Raw genomic sequence first — 23,585 nt, 5'->3', positions numbered from 1 at the left:
CCCCAGTATTCGGGAATTCGGTGTGCTTTCCCACACAGGTCTCTCAACAGTCTCCAAGGGTGCACACGACAGGAGGCCCACATCAGGACAGCACAGGACTTGAAACCAGGCATGCCAACATGGACATATCAAGTGACATCTTAATTGCTACACTAAACGTGTACCCACCATATGTATATTTTTTTTAATTTAAAGGGTTATTCCACATGTAATGGGCTTATTCTCTGTAAACAAATACTTTCAAAATTTCCCAGTTTTAATTTTTAATATGGCAAATATTAGACAAAAGAACACACATAAACAAGCTTTTTAGGTCCTCAATCATACATGGTAATAATAAGGGGTACCTGAGAATGGCTGCTCCAAAGTAATTTCAGCAAAGTGAAAACCATTAAATGAACACACAGCTATTATGACAAACACATGCATTCTCCAGCAAGAACAGCCCACTTGTTATGTATGTTAACAGAGCACCCCACCACCAGGAAGAGTAGCTTGGCAATCAAGACAAGAACAGGCCAGAAGTGGCGGGAAGGAAATGTTAACCATGGGATGGAGTCAGAGCTTCAGATGCAAAATTACTAATGCAAAGTAAAATAAATAAATAGAAACTGAGTAACAGGCTTTAAGACAATGGACAAGATAATATGGTGGTTACTTACAGAAAAAAGGAAAATCAAACAGCATAAGCAGAGTTGAGAAACAAGAAACTTACTAGTATTAGGAAATAAAAAGATCTATTTTACAGGAGAACTAAGTTAGTAACAAACCCCTCCAGGCATGATTACAATTCCAATGGCATCAGCTCAAACGGGCAAAGCAGAAAAAAGGTGGCCAGAGCATCTTCGCTGGTCACATGGTTCCAGTAAAACACATTTCGAGTCACAAAAAGAAAAAGTAGATGTTCAATCTCTGCTTCTTTGAACCTGTCATTATATATATGTCAAACAACTAGACATAATCAACCTAGATATGTATTTTCCCAGCTCCCAAAAGTTAATCATATTATCAGACAGACCAGTTCAAACATCTATGTTAAATTTTTCAATTTGATAAAAACTGTATAATTTTATAACATGACATACTGTTCTACAGCTCTAATGCACCAAACAGGAATCTGCTTGGAGTCTCTTCTCCCAGGAACTGAGCGCTCTGGGAAAAACCTCCCCTTGTGCAAATCCCTCAAGTCCTATTCCACCTGCCACACAGAGCCATCAGAAACACTGTGGTACCTACAAGCCAACAGCACTTCACCAGTCTCCAGTGGCCTGTGCTTTCAGATGCTGGAATGACTAGGGAACCAATCAGAAGGTACTCTAGTAACACAAAAAGAAGATTACTCCTCATTCTAAACACGCCCTGCACTCCACAAATTCTCTGCAAACCTTAGGATCAGGCCTTAAGGAAAAAAAAAAAAAGGAAAAAATATACAAGGGTGACTTCAAAGTGTGGGAAAACAAACTTTAAAATATTGCATATTTCCCAAAAACTTTTTGAAGTCTATTTGTGTGAACAGATACATAAAAACATGAGGCAACTCATCCATTCATTTTAAATTTATTTGCTTGAATATACTCCTTTAAAACAGACGTAATTTGGAAAATTAGCATATTAAAACAGAATCATTCTCTTTATTAAGCAAATTATTCCAGTCATTTAAAAACATTTTTATCACAAACAGCAGAATTTTCAGAATAAGTTCCTAAAGTCTCATTAGTCATTTCAAAAAGATTTAGCTTATTTCCCATTATTCTTAACCACCTTCTTACTTGGATGGCATTAAGACATTGTATCATTTAAGACTTACCATATTCATTAAATTCCTTTTAGTAACACTATCTAAAAACCACTATACTAGTTTATAAAACTTACTGATATGAAATGATTATGGATCTTTATGGTTTAAAAAAGTGTGACTACTGAAATGCATGAAACGACTCCCTTAAACTTATATTTTTACTGCCCCTAAATATGATTTTAACAAATAATAATTCAAGAAGACTTACTCTTTTGAAGTCATTCATATTTGTCGCCTGGACCGGGGTACCAATAAAAGTAAAATACGAAATTCTTGTTGTTTCTTCTTCACCTTGATTGGACTGAACAAATATCTATGAAAAAGCAAAAGGGTTTTTACATTTGTAATCATAATCATTTCAATTTTCTTAGGTTACTAATAAAGTTTAAAGTACAATCAATGTTCTTGTATTATTAATACACACATCCTCCATTCTCTGTAAACAGTGATCACTTATGTACCCACTAGTACTGTTACAGGACCAGGAACTCCCTGTCTGCCCTACAGGTCTCACTTTCTCCACAGATGTCACAGCAAGACAGTCACACAATCACACCCATGATAATTCACTGAAGGTACAGAGCAGTCATACTTATCTTTAGGAATGTTGACAGAATATGACACACATAACTACAATGGAAAAGAATACTGCTGAAGTTTTATTAAAGTCATGGTTTTTCACTAATCAAAATTCCTGTAACTACTCCCTCTGGTGGACTGGGGGCGAGCCTGGCTAGCCAGGCTGTGGCATCTGCTGGCTTAGGTGTGGGCTGCAGGGGGAAGGTGGCAGGGTTGAGTTCAACTCCAGTGCTCAATGATGTGCAGAACAGACCAGACCAGTCCACTGCACACGCTGGCAGGCACAGGAACCAGGGGTGAGGACCAGTCCAGTGGGGGCATTTGGAGGGGATCGCTCTGACTGGGCTGCAGCTCCCCCGGTATACATGAAGGCCAAGTGTGTGATTTGCAGAGGAAGAAGGACAGAACAAACTGATCAACTACCCCAGTGAAGCTCGACAGCCAACTCCCGTGTGATGGAGACTCTGAGATGGACTATGTGAGCCACTGGACCTTGGAAGGATTGCACCATCCTTGGAGTGGCGTTATCAACAGCATCTCAGAATTGTCGAAACCACCTGAGCAGAACCCTCACAACATGCTCCACATCGGGAACCCTGGGATGCCAGAGTGGCCATTCCCCATCCCCAGGTACTGAGGCCACTGGGAGGCTGTGTATGGTTCCTACCCTTATGACCCCTGCCCCTCAGATACAGGATACAAACAGGTGTTCATTTGAGATGCCTGGTTACAAGGAGGACTGGCCAATTAAGCTACAGCATCAGCCCCATCCTTTGTGCTTTGCAAGCCAAACTCATACTCCAGATTTTAAAATACCCCTCAGTATATTAAGATAAAAGCTTTATTCACAGATACGTTTCAGCATATTGGATTTATTTGTTCCTTTCTCTACTATCATTTTTTAAAAATCATTTTTAAAATTATGAAACACTTCACAAATTTGTGTGTCATCCTTGCACAGGGGCCATGCTAATCTTCTCTGTATTGTTTAAAATTTAGTATATGTGCTGCCAAGGCAAGCAATTCTCTCATTTGAGACAAGTTACAGAGAGGGAGACAGAGAAAGAGATCAATCAGCCATTGGATGGTTCACTCCCAAATCGTTCCACAGGCCAGAACTAGGTCAGGCCAAACTAAGAGCCTGAAACTCAGGGTCTCCTACTGGGGTGACAGGGGCCCAAGGCCCTGAGCCATCTTCAGTTGCCTTCCCAGCATACAGAAGGGAGGTGCGTTGTTACCAGAGTAGCCCGGACTTCAACCAGTGTGCAACAGGAGGTCAATATCACAGCTGGCAGCTTAACTTGCCATGCCATAGTGCTAACCCCAGTTCCATTTTATGATACAATATTGCTTTAATAGAAATAATTATCCTAATATTAATAGCACATTTCTTTCATTCTGAGATGACACTCAGTTTTGCGGCTTTCATAAGCAAACGGATTGATTTTACATTGAACTTATCATCTATTTAGTAAGACTTTTAAATCACTTCTCAGCTTTTTGGGGAATGTATTTGTTTTCTGAATCCAAGCACAACTACTGTTTTTAAAATTTATCTACTTGCTTTGATCAAACTATGATCAAAACTGTCATTCTGATTCCAATTTTATCACTAAAATAAAGTGATAAGTGTGCTTTCTGGGTCTTCATTTAAGTTGCCATCTTTTTTTTTTCTTGAATGTAGTGTCTAGATGTCTTTCATTTTTCTTTTACACTTCTTATCTCATGAACTTGTTCAGAATGGGTCCCGACAGCCTCAGGCTCCTTTCTGTGGGTTCTGACAGGGTGGCTGTCCTGGGGGAGCAGGCTGGCACTTATGGTTGAACCCAGGTACCTTTCTCTTCGGCTTCCCTCTTTCTCTGATCATTTTGCTTCACCTGTGTCAGGAAGCTGTCACACACTTATTCTCTTGGCAAGAATCTTGCTCTTGTCATTTACAGTAATACCAACAGCATGCTGGGTAACACTGTGGACTCTTCCAGCTTCGCCATGGTCACTTATGGTGCATTCCTTTTTGAACAGCACCCATTCCCTTAAGGTGTACACTGTCATTTCTTTTGTAAATGTGCAGGTACGTGGCCAGAGGAACTACTCCATGTTTGCTAAAAGGCCTGAAGAACATGACACAGCTGCCTCTCCTCTTCCCTGTGTGTTCCTTATCTCAGCATACTAGTGGAAGATGGCAGTTCTGGTCAAACGGAAGACTGAACAAACTTCTCAGATCAAGCACAGTGTGAAAGCACGTGCTCAGCTCAGCAGTTACCCTGCTAAGGAAGACACCTGCATCCCATATCACAGTGCCCAAGTTCATGTCTCAGCTGTGCTCCTCATTCCTGCTTCCTGTTAATCATATCCTGGAAGACAGAAGGCAACGGCTTGAGTAGGTGGGTCTCCTAACATCCATTTGAGAGACGAACCCACTCCCAGGCTCCTGGCATTAGGATGGTGAAGCCCTGGCTTTGCAGGCATTTGTAAAGTGAACCAAAAGAAAAGAATTACATAAGAAAATCCTGTCACTCACCAACCTACTACATGGGCCAAGACTGTGATATAACGAGTTGAGCCACTGCCTACGAGGTCAGCATCCCACACAGGCACCACCTCGTGCCCTGACTGTTCCACCTCAGACCCAGCTCCCTGCTAATCCAGTTACAAGAGCAGCTTGGGTCCTCACCACCCATGAGGGAGAACTGAAAAGGCTCTTGGCTTCGGTTTCAGCCTGGCCCAGCTCTGGATGTTGCAGCCATTAGGACAATAAACCGGCAGACCTCTCTCACTCTCCCCATCCGCTTTTCATGTAAATAAACAAATCTTAAAATAAATAAATACACAAGAGTGGCTACTCACAGTTACACTGTTCACATTCTGAAACTTAACATAACGAAGTGGAACAATGCCATCTTCTTTAATATCATCCTCTGTCAGTTCCAGAGCTTGAGTTGGTTCACTTCTTTCTGCCTCTTCAAAATCCATAGATCGGGGGAGGTTGATAAAAATTTTCACATATTTAGGACCCTGACCTATAAAAGAGAATGTTAAAATGTTAAAGTATATAAAATGTTAAAGTATACTTACACCACGTTATATAGAGATATACTCATACCTATATATAGCTTAACAGATTTCTGCCATTAGGATTTGCAAAAAAGTCTGAGATTTTTTTTTTAAAGATTTATTTATTTTATTACAAAGTCAGATATACAGACAGGAGGAGAGACAGAGAGGAAGATCTTCCGTCCGACGATTCACTCCCCAAGTGAGCCGCAACAGCCGGTGCACACCGATCCGAAGCCGGGAACCAGGAACCTCCTCCAGGTCTCCCACATGGGTGCAGTGTTCCAATGCATTGGGCCGTCCTTGACTGCTTTCCCAGGCCACAAGCAGGGAGCTGGATGGGAAGTGGAGCTGCCAGGATTAGAACCGGCGCCCATATGGGATCCCGGGGCATTCAAGGCGAGGACTTTAGCCGCTAGGCCACGCCTCCAGGCCCAAAAGTCTGAGATTTTGACAGTTCATTTCCTCCCTCTCTGGCACACATCTGTTGGTACTTGCTTGGCTAGCTGGTCCTATACCCAATACTGCAAGATGATCCCAACACAGAGGTACACAGGTATGTACACATATACACACACAATACTTCTCAATTCTAATTGCTGCACTTGCCAACAACTGTTACATGTTGCCATTTCAGAGAAAATCATCAACAGTGCCAACATTTAGCCAAAAGGGAATTAATAAGCTTTTGTTTCAGTATTATACATCAGGATGTATACTTAATTTATTATTAGAGGAGAAAATTTAGGACTCTTATTTTGCAGTTAAGGAATACTGACTCATTTCCACACCATTGTCTTCAGTTTACATTTCTTCCAGTTTTTATTTGCTTTCAATTTTCAGAATACAAGCACAGCTTTATTAAGAACTTATTAACACAAAAATTTAGAACAAATCATAAGGAAATAGCATCTCAAAAAAAGAGTTTCTCTAACGCTGCCTTTCAGTTAAGTAAACCTTCAAACTAGGGGTGAGACTGCTCGATGGGTAAGACTGCTGCCTGCAGCACCAGCTCCCCCTGTGAATGCCGCTGCAAGTCTTGGCTGTTCCTTTTTTTAAGATTCAGTTATTTTTATCGCAAAGGTTGATATACAGAGAGGAGGAGAGACAGAGAGGAAGATCTTCCGTCCGATGATTCACTCCCCAAGTGAGCCGCAACGGCTAGAGCTGAGTCAATCCAAAGCCAGGAGCCAGGAACGTTTTCTGGGTCTCCCACACAGGTTCAGAGTCCCAAGGCATTGGGCCATCCTTGACTGCTTTCCCAGGCCACAAGCAGGGAGCTGGATGGGAAGCAGGACTGCCGGGATTAGAAGCACCAACCGTATGGGATCCCAGTGCGTCCAAGGCGAGGACTTAATCACTACGCTATCACGCCAGGCCGGCTGTTCCATTAGCAGCTTTCTGCTAATAGCCTGGGGAAGCAGTAGAGAATGGCCCATGTTCTTCATCCTGTACTCATGTGGGACACCTGGAAGGCACTGCTGGCTCCTTTGGACTGACCCAGATCAAGCCATTGTGCCCACTGGTGAGTGAGCCAGCATTTGAAAGATCTCTTTGCAATCCTGCCTTTCAAATATATAAATATACATTTAAATAGAAGTTTTAAGTATATGTTTTACAAGTATACAAATAAGAAATTAGCTCAAAGAAAGGTGTTCTTTACTCACCATTATCTGGCCCTTGAAATTTCATGGAATAAAGCTTAACAGGTTGGTTGAATGCCACAGTAATTAGTAACTACGGAGAAAATAAGTTTCATTATAAAAGGACTCTTACTCATCTTGAATATACAAAATCACCAAGTCAAATTAAAATAACAGAAAAATCTAATTCATGTAACAAAAATGTAATATGAAAAATAAGTAAACCAAATAACTTTGATTAGATTGACATGAGAAATATCACTATCAGCTATTTATACAGGAGAACAGCAAAACAATCTTAACGGGTAAATTTACTAAAATTATACATAAAAAGCTGACGACTTGTGACCTATAAACTGGAACGCAATACACTTTTCAACAAAGCAAATAAAATTCCCAAATAAAAATACAACTTACACTATGTATTTTAGTATATACGCTTTTCTAGAAGGGTGATGGCAAACAGTAACCCATGTCACCTGCCAATCTGAAGACACCACAGAGGTGAGGCAGAAAGACTAGTCCTCTATTGGACTCAGACCCTTAGAGCTCTACAGTGACCTGGAACCCTGCATCCTGAATGTATCTGATTAGCTGAACCTGAGAAAGGAGAAACACACAGGCACAGAAGTGCTTTCCCAGAAGCGCTGAGACTCCGCCTTGATCTTCTTCCCACCAGACTGTGTCTGACATAAGGACCCAGGCCTCTCCCCAGAAGGAAGGATTCTGACAGGAAGATTTCTAAGAGGGTTGCAGACAGTTCTGCTGTTCCGCACCATCACATTCCTGACAGGGCATCATTTACCAGGAAAGCAACAAGAACTACACACTCTCAAAGATATATAAATAGGCGAGTCTGGTTACAGCAAACAAAAATGAGGTTTCAATATATGATCTGTAGAATCACACTGTGGTTCTAAACTAGATGATTTCCTTTTGTTACACTAGTACTGTTCACAGCTGACCCACAATTCTATTTAAAAAACAAACAAACAAACACTACAGCTTAGGGAACTGAACTGCAAGTGAAAAGCAGATGACACGAGAAGCAGACATCAAATCAGCAACACTCTTCCGGCAGCCAGTAAAGAATCACTTCAACTCTTTTAAGAAACATACAGATTTATATTAACAACAACAACAAAAAGCTCTTGTTGCCACACACAAGATGAACTTGAACAAGGACATGTCAGAAACAATGAAGGGACAATAAGGAAATGAACAACCCGATGGGGACAAAGGTGGTAGGCAGCATTCTCCCTGTGATGAGGGCAATTCCGGGGAGCAGAGATCACACTGGTTTGCACAAAGCAGCCAGCCATACAAAGTCTTGACCTAACTCACCTACTTCTTGGACTCAAACTCACATGGGTTGGAAAAATGAAAGGAAGGCAGGTTAAGAAGGAACACAGGACCAGGGAGCAGTGACAGTTCAACTTGGCAGTGCAGGCCAATGCACGTTCCTTAGAACACTCAGCAGCTCCTACTGCAGAAAGGGGATGGGGCTGCACACTCAGACAGCAGTCAAGGAACTGGGACAGAAGTGACGAACCAGAAAGAAACGGGGACATGAGACAGAAGTAAGTAGTAAACAGTGATCACCCCACAGGTTCTGACCTATGCACCCCATTACCTGTTCATCACAGTCAGATTCCAAAAAGGTCGGGTCTTTTCGTAAACAATTGTCAAAACCATGCTCATCACTTTCATTAAGACATTCACAGCCAGCTTTGTTAATAAACGGCATTAAATCCATCTGAAAGAAATTCAAACAAAACTTTAGGCAAAGCATCTGTATTTGGAATTAAAATGCTAATAAAAATTTGAATCTTTCTCTCTCAATTAGGCAATTTAAAAGAAAAATTATTTTTAAAAATAATTACTAAAACTTGTAGTATTCCTTTGACTTGAATTTCTGAAACACACCACTAATTATTAGAGCTAAATCTAGGCTTACTCCATTCAACAAGGTATCAAAAACTAAATCTTTAACAGTACGAATACAAAATGATTATACTTTTATAGTGTTTTACAATAAAAAAATGCAAATCAAAATAGCCAAAGGCAACTTGAGTTGCTCTTCCAGCGGCCCTGTCCCCACAAAGGCTAGGCTTGAGGGGAGCAGAACGCAGCCCCTGCAGCCATGATAATCACCAGTCAGCCTGGCTCCTCCTGCCCAACCACAGCCTGAATCCCTCCTGATTATTTTGAACAAATCTCAGACATCTTTTCACTTCATTCATGAAAAGTTCAATTCTGGGGCAGTGTCATGGTATAAGTTTAAGTTTCTGTCCACAGTGCCAGCATCCCATAAGGGTAACACTTCAAGTCGCCACTACTCTACTTCCAATCCAGCTCCCTACTGTTTGTAGAAAACAGCAGAACATGGCCCAAAGCCTTTGGCCCCTGCACCCACATAAGAGACCACAAAGCAGCTCTTGGCTCCTGGTTTTGGACGGGCCCAGCTCCTGCCGTGTGGCCACTGGGGGAGTGAAGCAGTGGGTGGAAGATCTCATTGTATCTCCTTCTGTGTAAATCTGCATTTCAAATGAAAACAAATAACTCCTTAAAATAAATTCAAACAATGAGTAACACAACAGTTCACAAATCAACCGTTTTTTCAAAGGCTGCCCTAAGCTAATGCAATCTTGATTACGTGTATTAATTGGATATTGTAACTTCCAATCACAGTTCTAATTTAAAATATATACTATTTCTCTAAAATAATGCTGGTGGCACAAGTTACAGGAAAGTTTAACATGAACAACAACAAAAGTATGGCTCGCTGGTGCTTTTCACTGCTGAGCATGCTCTGCAGGCTTCCCTGAGGACTGAAGCGCTACACACCTGCTCTGACACACCTCTCGCATCCTTTACTATTTAGCCTTTAACTTGAAGAATCTATTTTTGAACAATTTACTCTTTATGTTATCCTGCTATAGTTTTAATGAGCTGTCATCATGAAATGCTAGGTCTAATTTTTTTTTTTAATTAAGATTTTGAGGCCCCAGTGTGGCAGCCTAGAGGCTAAACCCCTCACCTTGCATGCGACAGGATCCCATATGGCCACTGGTTCATAGCCCAGCTGTTCCATTTCCCATCCAGCTCCCTGCTTGTCGTCTGGGGAAACAGCCAAGGACGCCCAAGGCCTTGGGACCCTGCACCTGCAGGAGAGACCTGGAGGAGGTTCCTGGATCCTAGCTTTGGATCAATTAAGCTCCAGCTGTTGTGGTCAATTGGGGAGTGAACCAGAGGACAGAATATCTTTCTCTGTCAGGCCTTCTCTCTGTAAATCTGATTTTCCATTAAACAAACAAACAAACAAACAAACAAACAAAAAAAGGTAGAAGAGAGAGATCGCTTCGCTCCCCCTGTGATGAGTGCAGCTGGGGCTGGGCTGAAGTCAGGAGTCTGGAACTGCACCCGGGTCCTGCACAGGAAGAGCAGGAACCCCAGCACTTGAGGTCATCATCTACTGCCTTCCCAGGTGCATTAGCAGGAAGCTGGATCAGAAGCAGAAAGCCGAGACGCACACGTGGCCTCTGATATGGGATGTGGGCACCCCAAACCATAGCTTAACCAGTTGCCCCTAAAAAAGATCAGTGACTAGGTCTTTGAAAAAAATCAGAATCCAGGGACTCCAGCACAGAAGCCTAGCAGCTAAAGTCCTCACATTACACATGCAGGGATCCCATATGGACGCCTGTTCAGGCCCCCGGCAACCCCACTTCCCATCCAGCTCCCTGCTTGTGGCCTGGGAAAGCAATCAAGGACAGCCCAAAGCCTTGGAACCTGCACCAGCATGGGAGACCTGGGAGAAGCTCCAGGCTCCTAGCTTCGGATCAGCTCAGCTCCGGCCATTGTGGCCACTTGGGAGTGAATCAGCAGACAGAAGATCTTCCTCTCTGTCTCTCCTCTCCTCTGCATCTGTATCTGACTTTCCAGTAAAAATGAAATAACAAATCCTAACCAAAAAAAAAAAAAAAAAAGAATTCCAGGAAAGAGAAAACATATTGTACAATAGAGAAAATTGTAAGATAGGGGGAGGGACAGGAAAGGTAATGAATGAAGCATTTATATAACCTTCAAAATAGAACTTTCTCAAAGCACATTTCCTCAGTTTGGGAGGGAAAAAAGTATAAAATATATGTTTTTTAAAATTGCTATTACATAGCTTACAAAGCACATTAAAAACATGCAGCAAAGGAAAGAGAAATTCAGGAATTTGGTTTATGACAGGATTTAAGGTAATAATACAAATAGGTTCAAAGTTAAAAATATTCTAAATAAAGGTGAAAAAAAAAGATTTAAAAATGATGAAAACAAAGATATGGATAAAGTGAGAAAATGCAGTCCCTTCCACTCCAAGCTGTCCGGCGTGGCCCACTCTCTGTACGTACGTAGCCTTTCGGGATGTCGGTGTCCTCATTGTTTCCAGGGTCATTTTCTAAATGCTGCTTGATTTTCTCTTCTAGTCCCACAGCATCTGCTCCTTGGTACTGATCAATTCTCACTTTGTTTCGAAAAAACAAAAATGTAGGTGTGGCTGATATATTGTTGGTAGCAGCTGTTCCCTGGAATGGGCAAGTTAAACAGGGTTATTAATGAAAACATTTGAGTCACTTTGAATGTTCATTCTGTCATCTAAATTAAGTATCAAAAATATAAAATAAGCATGTAAAATAAGTCTTCATACTAGCTGTTTAAGAAAAATCAGATCCATTCTTAAGATCCTTAAGGCATACTAAAATTATTCCCTCCATACCTTCAATGAAGAATGATCCTACATTTGCATTGCTACTTCATTCTGGAGTGGAAAGCACAATACAAAAATGATGTCTCACAACAAAAACACCTGAAAAACAGTAGCTAATCTCCCCACAAATTTATACTTCAAAAAAATGACTGCTCGTCTCCTACCAAACACCCTGCAAACAACTATCTAAATTCTGCCATAACCTCAAATTTTCAGTCTACTAACACTGTAGGAATGTATGAGAAAAATCAGTAACTTAACTTTTGAAACAAAGTGGTCCAAAAGAAATACAATGTAAGAAAAATTTTACCTGTTCTATAATATCCCTAATAAAAAAGAAAGTGAATTTTAATGCATTATAGTGAACTCAATGAATTAATTCTCAGTACAATCAGCAAAACAATATGAAGTTTTCCACATTCTTTTATAGGACGTCTTTCAAATGCAATGCTTCACACCTGCCGCTCATCAAGTTGGATTTGCCACATTTCAAGTGATCAATAACCGCACCCGGCTGGTGTCCGCCCGAGAGACTGAAGGCCATGGTAAGATCAGAAACAGTGGCTCCTGTCCTCAATGCAATGGCTTAGGAAGGAATCTAACGGCACAGGACAAAAAAGGCCTAAACGAGGTTCCACGGGATTTACGCAAAATCCCCAACTAAACTACCAAACATTCTAAAAATTTTTCTACACTTCAAATATTTACCAGATAAAGCCTCATCCAAGTAGACAGGAGCTAGAGTTGCACAGTGGTTTCTCAGCAGGAATGAATGTATGTTTAGTATAGGAAGACATCTTCCAAAATTCTATTCTTAACAATTTCTACATACGCAAACAGCACCAGGAATAGCCATCCTGACTTAAGCCATCAGGGCAATTTCACTACAGCATGCTAATTCACTCATCATCGACCAACATTCTAAAATTTCTGCTGAGTATACACGTTTAAAGTGGGATTCCAAACTGATCAATTCAAACTACACCAAAGAATTCCTTCGCATGGCACTATAATCACCAAGAGAAGATACAACTCTAGTTTGGTACAATATAAACAAAGAAAGGTAGAACCAGAACTTCCAGATGATCTACTTGCTTATTATCATATTAGCTGTCTGTAAGAATGAGTCCAAACCAGAAGCATTCATGCACTATCCTTCTTGGACAGTGTAGCCAAAATGAATTTCCAATATCCTGCAAATCTAACATTTTCCTACCTTCAAAAGAACACTAACATGCATTAAGAGACTAATCAACGGTGACATTTATGTTGGATTTCAAACTGATCTGAAAGTAAATTAAAAGATAAAAGGACTCATTTCCCTTACCTGGCACTGATGCACATCTACTTCCAAGAAAACAGCCTGGGGGTATTTATTGCTCATCGAGCTGAACGCTGGGGCAATCCTCAAACACGGGCCACACCTGTCAGAAAGCGAAGGCAATTAGGATGAAAACCACACCCTGAAATGTAACTGCCAAGTTAAGCACAAAACACTGACATTCCATCACCAGGCTCTCTAGTCTTTTCCATAGGAGTATCTATATACACTAGTATCAACACCATATTGCCTTTTAATTCAGTTACCATACTGTCTCCATGTCTAACAGTATTAGGGCTTTTAGTGTTTTTTTTTTTTCTCATGAAGAGAAATTACAGAAAATCTAAGCAAATGGGGGGATATACTACAAATGTTCAGTCACAAAATCCGATGTTTCTAAGAGATTCAATCTCTTCAGATTGATCTTTACAGTTCGTATAAATTCCCAGCAAATTTTCTTGAAGAAATTAACAAATGTACATTCTAAAATTTGTAGGGAAATACCAAGGACAATCCATGCCTGAGATTCAAATAGGAAGAAATTACACAATTAACCATTATGAATTCTGACAGAACTTTCTTAATTAACAGCATTCCCAGTACCAGAACAGGCTGAGTAACTGTAATCAGAAAATCCAAAAACAGTTTAAGTGCTGACATCATTTCGAAGTACTTTGAATTTCAAATTTTCTGATTACGGATTAGCAACTAGCACAGTCTATGCAAATATTCTAAAATCCAAAAACTAAAACTTTCTGGTCCCGTTCATGTTGAATAGCAGATCCTCAAACTTTCCAAGGACAAACTGATGTTAAGACAACAGAGTTCAGAGGGGAGTAGGGGTCACCTGCCCCAGGGGAGCAGGCAGGACATCCAAGGGCCTGGCTGGGCCTGGCTGGGCTGGCAGGAGTGGGGGTGGAGCCTGAAGAGGTGAGAAGAGGATATGCAAGATGGTGGGCAGCTCTGGGAAAGCAAGCAGCACCCAAAATCAAGGAGGGGCCCAACCTGAGGATCTCTGCAGAGGGACCTATCTGCTGCTGAACCAAAGCCAGACACAACGGATGCCCAGGAATGCACAGATTGCTCTGCTCAGCTTACAGGTCATCCAGTAAGATTTAACCTTTATGAATGGAAATATAAATTGTTACATCACTTTTAAAGATCACAGACTGGGTTGTATTTTTACACTTTAAATGAACTGATGGTTACTGTGTTGGCTATTTTTGTGCTATGAATCAACAGTCCTCCTCAGCTGGAGCACAAACAAGATGAATTATCCCCTTGCCACTGATCTACCAGTAAAGGATTTATCTTAAATGTAGTACAGTCTCTTCTTAAAATTAGTTATTCATTTGCAAATTGTGGATTTATTCACGTTTTAAGCAATGATCTCATCACCTGTCTACTTAAGTTGCAACACAAAGGGAATGCTTGGCTTGAATCAATTTTGGCAGAATTGCTGCTGCCCTCATAGTTCTTTTCAAACTGATGTTGTGGGGTTAGTCCCATAGCATAGCGAACTTGGCCTCTGCCTGAGGCACCAGCATTCGGTATGGCTGCCGGTTTGAGCCCCAGCTGCTCCACTTCTGCTCCAGCTCTCTGCTGGAAAGCAGCAGAGGAGGGCTCAAGTGCTCGGGCCCCAACATGGGAGACCCAGAAGTTCCTGGCACAGCCCTGAGCACTGCAGCCATGTGGAGTTAATCAGCAGACGAAGATTGATCTCCCCCATCCTACCACGAAACTTTCAAGTAAAGTAAGTCTTTAAAATTTGTCATTTGGAATGATCAGAACGCAGCCTTCAAGCCTCCGCTCTCCTCCCAATCCCAGCTTCCTGCTGATGCATGCTCTGGGAGGGGACAGCTGATAGCTCAAGCAGGTAAATTCTTGTAACCCAGCTCCTGGCTTCTGCAGCCGTCCGGGGAGGCAGCCTAGATGGGCGACCTCTCCCCTCTGCCTTGCATGCGCACATTAATAACCAAGTATCCCCGGTAACAGGTATCCACGCTCCGTCACCACATACCTATTCCTGAAAACACACTTCTGTAAAAGCACGTACTCAACAATGAAGATTTATGGGGAAAAAAACAGGCTTGAGGCAAGCTGCTTGAAGTTTATATAGCTATGAAACAAGCTCACTGAGAAAAGCAGTAACTAGTATTCAGGACATAATGAGATCTAGCAGGTGGCTCCGAGCTGCAGGCTACCTCGGGGGACATCGGAAATGAGCGCAATCAAGTGGAAACGATGCTTACTACCCTGACAACAGAGAAGGCGGAGCCCTGAGCCAATGGGCAACTAGCAAGGTCAGGACAGAGGAAAAGGAACCCTGAAAATGTGTGGGTGAGCCCTCATTTAATTTTATTAATTTTAATTTTCTTTAAACGTAAAAGGGAAATTGCTCATGTTTCTAAGAGTTTTTCTCCTTCCAGCAGAAGGTTCCATTTCCATCTCAACTTCTCTCTAGGAAAAAAAAATCACCAACAAATTCCACGTTATACAAATATCACTTCTGAATTCATCATTTATGTATGAGTCAGTCTGTTAAAGACTTCCTCCAGCTGGCTACTCAGCTTGGATAATGGTTAGCCTGATTTAACCCTTTCTTAGTTGGTAATGAACAGCTGAAACTTAAAAGTAAAAATAAGGAGCAGAGGGCCTGGCGCAGCAGCCTAGTGGCTAAAGTCCTCGCCTCGCAGGTACCAGGATCCGCGTGGGCGGCCCCACTTCCCATTCATCTTTCTGATTGTGGCCTGGGAAAGCAGTGGAGGACAATCCAAAGCCTTGGGGCCCTGTACCTGTGTGGGAGACCCGGAAGAGACTCCAGGCTCCTGGCTTTGGATCAGCACAGCTCTGGCTGTTTCGTCCACTTGGGAAGTAAATCATCGAACAGAAGATCTTCCTTTCTATCTCTCCTCCTCTTTGTATATCTGACTTTTCAATAAAAATTAAAAAATAAATCTTTAAAAATATACACATATACAGAAACATATTTTTACACATTCAAACAAATAATTTATTTTAAACATTTATGCCTTCCTTAACACCAGCATTTTAGAATAAACAAATGTGTATTGGTAGCCCAAGTCAGGATGCAGCTCTTGAATTCTCTGAATAAAACTGGAAGTACTAGATTCTCCAAGCACCTCTCCCAGTCCCCCTACTTACCATGCACAATAATGATTTTTTCTCTTGTAAACATCTTGATTAGAGCTTGGAGATGGGATCTGGCATGTTAGGCATAGCCCGTATCCCAGGTCGGGGGTGGTAATACAGGATATAAAGTTCAGGAGAGCTGGGACTCAAACCCCCCTTCCCAGGAGGTCCTTCTCCCAGGAGGGCCAAGGGCACATGCTAAGACAGCACCTTCTGGTAAACCTCCGTAGGGTTCCACCCACTCCACACCAGAGAGGAGCAGGCAGGGAGCTCTCTCCAAGCCGAGTGCTCCTGCTGCACTCCTACCAGCCTGCTCTCAGACACACCGCTCTCCTCCTTCCCCACTACAGGCCCCGCTGTCCCGTGTTTCCCTCCTCTTACTCACAGACAACTCTTGCGCCCTCCCCTGGTGGGTATTTTGCAGTGGAGCAGCCACACTTGCATGTGTGTTATTTTTATTCCCTCACTGCTAATAATTACCGCCCCTATTTACACATGATACCAGTCTCTGCTTAGCATTTCTATCTCTGTGGGAAGCAAAACCTGGATTTTAAAAACTCAGGATCCAGCTCCCTGCTAGGGCACCTGTGAGAGCAATGGCCTGACTCTCCGGCCAGGAGCCAGGAGCACCACCTATGCCTCCCCCAGGGGGAGCAGCAGCCCGAGTCATCTTCCACTGCTTTCCCAGGAGCAACATGGAGCCAGACGGAGAGCAGACACACAGGGACTAGAGCCAGTGTTCACTGGGACTCTACATGTGCTTTCCAAGGCCATGTTTTAAAAGGGTTTATTTTCTTTTTCTGTAGGATATAATTTAAAATTCAAAAATTCTAAATTACATAAAACAGCTAACATTCACTGGACACTTACAAACATATTATACCATTCACATAACCCTTATACTTCATTTAATTTTACAGCTCCCAAGAACAATTTAGTACTAAAATAGAATTGATCTTAGAATCCATCTCTTAACTGCTATTCCCAAACTTCTAATTACTTAGTGAGTTTCATTACTGTTATTTCTGAATTATCTATTAGAATTAGCATACTCATAAAAGGAAGCCAGACAGACTATAATTTTGTAAAACTCTACTATCATAAAGTTCAAATCAGGCAAAACTAATCACAATTAAAGAGTTATGTGGAGGAATGTGGAAGCTAGGGGATCTTCCTGTACTAATTCATTTCTTCATCTAGATGTTGGTTAAAGAAGTATGATCATCAGGGCCCGCCGCGGTGGCCTGGTGGCTGAAGTCCTCACCTGGCACGCACCGGGATCCGATATGGGCACTGGTCCTAGTTCCGGCACTGCTTCCCATCAGCTCCCTAAGGCTGGGAAAGCAGTTAAGGACAGCCCAGGGCCTAGGGACCCTGCACCTTCACGGAGACCCACAAGAAGCTCCTGGCTCCTGGCTTCAAATTGGCTCAGTTCTGCCCACTTCGGCCGTTTGGGAAGTAAATCATTGGACTGAAGATCCTCTCAGTCTCTTGTCTCTGTATATCTGACTTGCCAATAAAAATAAAATACATCTTTAAAAAAAAAGTATGATCATCAGATTTTTAAACATATTTGGGCACATTTTTGTATACATTTATGCAATAAAAGTTAACTTTTTTTGCAACAAAAATATACTTTCCATAAAAAAGTTTGCTTAAAGACTGATATGCTGTTTGTAGCTACTGTCTTTATCAACATTATCTGACTGCTGCCAAACTATTGTACCTGTTAATTCCATAATTCAGTAAAGCTATCCTGTGTCTGTTATAATTCTTAATGTTATTAGAATACTATTTGTATAATTCATATTTTCTTGGGACACAAACCATAACCATTCACATTCAACATACGCAAATGTGTTGAATGATAACAATATTACCTTCTCAAATAAAAGCAATGCACAGACAAGGGAATACAGGTAATCCAGCCTTCATCAAAAGAAATCAATTTTCACAATTTAAAGGACACCATCAAAAAGGTGAAATGACAAATCACAATCAAACATCTGAAAAAGGACTAATATCCACAATCTATAAAGAACCTCTACAACTTAACACAGAAAACAACACAACTCAAAAATTAGCAAGGGGCGGGCCCGGCAGAGTGGCCTAGCAGCTAAAGTCCTCGCCTTGAAAGCCCCGGGATCCCATATGGGCGCCAGTTCTAATCCCGGCAGCTCCACTTCCCATCCAGCTCCCTGCTTGTGGCCTGGGAAAGCAGTCGAGGACGGCCCAATGCATTGGGACACTGCACCCGCGTGGGAGACCCGGAAGAGGTTCCAGGTTCCCGGCTTCAGATCGGCGCGCATCAGCCCGTTGCGGCTCACTTGGGGAGTGAATCATCGGACGGAGGATCTTCCTCTCTGTCTCTCCTCCTCTGTGTATATCTGGCTGTAATAAAATGAATAAATCTTAAAAAAACAATAAAAAAAAATTAGCAAGGGGCATAAACACAGACACTTCACCCAAGAAAATATACAAACGGCTAAACACATTTAAAAGATGCTCATCTTTTTCACTAGAAAATCAAATATACTTTTCCAAATACAAATCAAAACACACTAAGATACCACTTCATATTCATTAAGATGTGCACCATTCAAAGCCAGGAGCCTCCTCCGGGTCTCCCACGCAGGTTCGGACTTAAGATCTTCCTCTTTTCTCTTTTCTTCTTCTTCTTCTTTTTTTTTTTTTTTTTTTTGCAAAGTCAGATATAAAGAGAGGAGGAGAGACAGAGAGGAAGATCTTCCGTCGGATGATTCACTCCCCAAGTGACTGCAATGGTTAGAGCTAAGCTGATCTGAAGCCAGGAGCCAGGAACTTCCTTCCAGGTGTCCCACACGGGTACAGGGTCCCAAAGCTTTGGGCCCTTCTCGACTGCTTTCTTAGGCCACAAACAGGGAGCTGGATGGGAAGCAGGGCTGCCAGGATTAGAACTGGCACCCATACAGGATCCCAGCACGTTCAAGGCGAGGACTTTAGCCGCTAGGCCACTGTGCCAGGCCCAAGATCTTCCTCTCTGTCTCTCCTCCTTTCTGAAGGTCTGACTTTCCAATAAATAAATCTTAGAAAAAACAATGTGTATTATTCAAAAAAAGGAAACTTATTTTGTGCTGGGGAAATTCAGATTTTCATATGTTGCTGGTGGGAATAAAAACAGCAGTCACTGTAGAAAAACAGTTCAGTAGTTCCTACACAATGCTTAACATAATTTTCAGTATGATCTTTCAATTCCACTCCTGGTCATATACACAAAAGAAGTGAGAGCAGAATCAGAATTTCTGTACCACAGTATTATGCACAATAGGCAAAAGCCAGCACAACCAATGTGTACATCAATAGTTGAATGGATAAACAACATATTGTATATATATACAGTGAATATTCGATGTAGCCATACAAAGAAATAAAACATGCTAAGTTAAATAAGCCAGAAACAAAAGAGAAACATGAAATGCCAAAAATAGGCAAATTCACTGGGGAAAAAAGTAAAATACAGGCTAGGTGAGAGGATTGCTTCTTCTCTATAGTGAGGCTGAGAAATGATGTTTCAATGGATACAGAGTTTTCACGAGGAACCAACTGGCTAATCCTGCACCTGCAAGCACCAGCATCCAGCATGGGTGCTGGTTTCCGTCCCAGCTGCTCTGTGACTGATTCAGCTCACTACTTAAGGCCTAGGAAAGCACAGGATAACGGCCCAAAGCCTTGGGACCCTGCACCTGCATGGGAGACCCAGAAGAGGCTCCAAGCTTTGGACTGCTTCAGCTCCAGCCACTGCAGCCATTTGAGGAGTAAACCAGAAGATGGAAGATCTTCCTGTCTCTCCTCTGTAAAAAATCTGCCTTCCCAATAAATAAATTTCAACATTTACAACACAGACACCACTCAGGATGGGTACACTTTCATCAAAATGTCAGTGTTCTTGATCTCTGCTTCCTGCGAGGTGCACCTGGGGAGGAGTCAGCGATTGCTCAGAAAGCTGCATCCTTGATCTGGATTAAACTCCTGCCTCCTGCCTCTGGCTGTCCCAGCCCCACTTGCTGGAAGCAGTTGGAAAGAGAATCAGCAAATGGGAGCTGTCACTATGCTTCTCAAATAAGGAAAGTGAAAAAAATTCTGGAGAGCCATTAACAAGCTTTGAATTAAATTACAACAATCATTAAATTGTTTCTATAAAATTCATTTAAGCTTAGAAAAGCTAAAACTTTCGGGGGTTTCCTGACCAGCAGGCCACCACGACCACCAAGGGAATGAAGTGGCTACTGTTCCTCAGCACGAACCACCAGAGACAGTGTGTTCGCGCATGTCCGAGTATTGTAAAGCAAACACAAACTTATATAAACTAAGAAACGGGAAGGTAGTGAAAACGCTGGAACTATAGAGTTGAAAAGAAAATTAAAAAATAGCAGAGAACCAGGCCATTGGCCTAAAATGGGGCCAAAAGGTTTCCTGTGGGATTCTGATTCGGTCGCTCAGGCCTCTAACAGCAACTCTCCTAACGGGTAAGTCTGGGTTCACACTGACAACGAGTTCAAGCAGAACTGCATTAAGGCAAATAGATCAACTTTAAATACATGAGCTTTAAAGGCAAATAGAACGGCGAGACTGGCAGCAACTCAGAACTGTTGAACTATCAAAAACACCTGAGCAGTGCCCTCGGAGCATGCCCCACATCTGGGACCTGGGGTGGGAGGGAGGCTCAGTGGGGCTTCTCCCTTTACCTCCCCCCTTACCCTAGATACAGAAAAGAGAGGGAGAGAGAGAGAGAGAGAGAGAATGAGTATGTGGAAACAATGGTCTTACCCACTTTCCTGTAGCCCTTGACCCTTTGCGCCCTAATCAACTATGTCAAGATTGTCAAAATAAAATTTTTTTAAAAAGGCAAATAAAATCTTACTGGCTTATAAATGTAACCTAAGGTTGTTTCTCAACTACAAATGCCCTCTAGATTCAAATGCTTATTTACTCTCAGCTTCTATCAAAAACAAAACAAAACAACAACAAAAAACTTTTATTCCATGAAAATCCCGTTTGAAACATTAACAGAATTTCCTATCGGTCAATGTCTGCAGTTATGTTAAAAGGGCACCACTCCCGACCCGTACATTACTCATCACGCTCTGCCCTCTCCCTCCGTTACGGTAAGGGGACCAAACAATAATATATTATTGAAGCACAAAAGAATAAGAACTACCAAGGACCAGAAGCGGAAGTGAACCAAAGTTCCTTGTGGACGCCACCTCTGCGACACTCCACAGTAGCACACACATCCCCAAGCGAAAAAATAGTGCGCTGGCACTTAGGAGACCAGATCATGGACGTGACACACCCTGTAGGCGTCTGAGTACACACACACCTGGCTCTCCCTTGCTGTAAGAGCGAATGTTCCAGGCTCCCTGAGCACGACTCACCCCAGGAAGTCCTGTCCTCCACCCCAGCCATTCCTGCCACTATCCTATCCTAGCAGACACGAAGGATACGTTTCCTCAACCTCGTGCTAGGAGTTACTTTTTCTCTTTTGCTTTGAAATGGAAACTATGGCCTGCTGGTTAGTTTCTTGGGCAGTGACAGCAGTAGTGTTGCAGCATGTTGATGGACTACCTCAAGTACTTACAGCTGTAAACAATGCCAGGAGGTCAAGGTAAAGCAGACCTCTCTGCACCTGGCAAATCTGGCACAGACCCGAGGAGAGAGCTGGGGGTGGGGAGGGGAGCCCGGTTCCCCACCTCAGGTTCAGAGCCGTCCACATCACACCTGCACGACCGGAAGCCCACCAGCTCTGTAACCTGTACACTCAGCGAGTTTAGCAAAGTTCCTGTTCTCTGAAACCAACAAGGCAGAAGCACAGTCGGCCACCTGTGCACCTGCACCAGCCACACTGCACTGTCACCTGTGAGCGCAGCTGCCATCGCCTCCCCAGGAGAGCGTCAGTCACAAAGTTACTAACCAAGAAGGAACAAGAAAGTTAAGGAAATGAACACGTTCCTGGACCCAACATAAACGCAATTCAAAACGTCATCCGTGGGCCTGAGGACTTGGCACCACGCAGGCCGAGTTGCACAGCCCCACCTGATTCTTGCAAAGACAGAAATGCAATAGTCACGACAGCCAGAATTCCTAAGATGCAACTGCCAGCTGGCCCCAGAAGCAGGGGGCTGACCCCAACGAGCGGGGCTCTGGTCTGGTCGCGGGCCGCCCCCACGAGCCCGGGAGAACCTCCCGAGCTGCGGAAGGCGCCTTAGCCCGCCTGGAAACCCCGGTGCACAAACGCGGGGTATCGCCCGGGAGCTGAGGCCTACCCCGGCCAGGGGCCCGACGCTGCGGCCCGCACCAGCCAGGACCTTCCGGGAGCCCAAGGGACCAGGAAACAAGGAGCCAAAGCACAGAGCGCGGCCGCCCCGGGGCCCCCGGAGCCCGCCTCACCCTCGCATGGTGAACTTGACCACCGCCAGTCTGGAGCCCGCGCCGCTCAGCTCCGGCTGGAAATCGGGATCGCTCCCGACCGGCTTCACTCCCACCATCGTCAGAGAGCCCGGGAGGGCGGCCCGCGACGCCACCGGCTTCGGAAACTGAAGACGGAGAGCACGCGAGCGAGGCCTGGCGAGCGGCGGCGGCGGCTGGGCCCGGGGCTCTCTCTGCCGAGTCACGCCAGGGAGCCGAGCGGCCGAGGGGGCGGGCCGGGCCGGGGAGGGAGCGGCGAGGGGCGGGGAGCGCCGGCACCCGGCGGCCGCCGCGCGGCAGGGCCCAGGGCGCCTGCGCGCCGCTACGTCATTTACGCGCCGTCCGTTTGGGTCGCCACGCCGTCCAATCCTGAAGCGCCAGGCCCGGCGCTCCCCGCTTCTCGACCGAGGGTGGCGCGCGCGACCGGGGCGGCGCAGGCGCAAGGATGGAGGGAAGGCGCGCGCAGGCGCGGACGGCTGCTCAGCATTTGTTGTGTTCCTCCGCGTCGTCCTGTTAAGTGTGGCGAGACAGCAAGAGGGGAATTTCGTTTTTCTCTCTGTGTACCTGACTGCTAACGACCATGAACAGGCCGCTAACTTCTCTGTTTCATGTCTGTGCGAATTACCATCACGCCAAAGGCTAAAGGGTGCTGTACGTAAAAAAAAAGAAAAGAAAAATATAAGGCTCAAAAAAATTATAAACGAGGTTGCTTGACAAAATAGAATCTGCGTGGCTTGCACAAGAGAAGGTTTCACGTCTGGACACTGGGAGTCAGGGATCCAGGTTCTGGGGTAGGTGCGTTCTCACCTGCACTGCACCTTCACCTGGCACATCCTC

General features: G+C 43.6%; 1 protein-coding gene and 1 non-coding gene across 4 annotated transcripts in view; both read right to left on the bottom strand.

Annotated features, from left to right (window-relative positions):
* TXNL1 (thioredoxin like 1) overlaps positions 1-23,055 on the bottom strand; it is a 30,437-nt gene extending 7,382 nt beyond the window's left edge. For all 3 annotated transcript variants that reach the window (XM_058676866.1, XM_004579476.3, XM_012931490.2), the window contains exons 1-7: positions 22,731-23,055; positions 13,158-13,254; positions 11,475-11,648; positions 8,708-8,830; positions 7,099-7,168; positions 5,225-5,397; positions 2,007-2,111 (exon numbers count right to left, since the gene is read on the bottom strand). In XM_058676866.1, the coding sequence (XP_058532849.1) occupies positions 2,007-2,111; positions 5,225-5,397; positions 7,099-7,168; positions 8,708-8,830; positions 11,475-11,648; positions 13,158-13,254; positions 22,731-22,828 (840 nt within the window). In that variant the 5' untranslated portion in view covers positions 22,829-23,055. The remainder of the gene's footprint in view (positions 1-2,006; positions 2,112-5,224; positions 5,398-7,098; positions 7,169-8,707; positions 8,831-11,474; positions 11,649-13,157; positions 13,255-22,730) is intronic.
* Positions 3,294-3,400, bottom strand: LOC118758103 (U6 spliceosomal RNA). The gene has a single exon (XR_004995531.1). It is a non-coding gene; the product is annotated as a U6 spliceosomal RNA (small nuclear RNA).
* Positions 23,056-23,585: the final 530 nt, after the last annotated feature.

Source organism: Ochotona princeps, chromosome 18 (assembly GCF_030435755.1).
Source record: "Ochotona princeps isolate mOchPri1 chromosome 18, mOchPri1.hap1, whole genome shotgun sequence".
In the NCBI taxonomy this organism is placed as follows: Eukaryota; Metazoa; Chordata; class Mammalia; order Lagomorpha; family Ochotonidae; genus Ochotona; species Ochotona princeps.
This window is presented reverse-complemented; position numbering and strand designations above follow the sequence as displayed.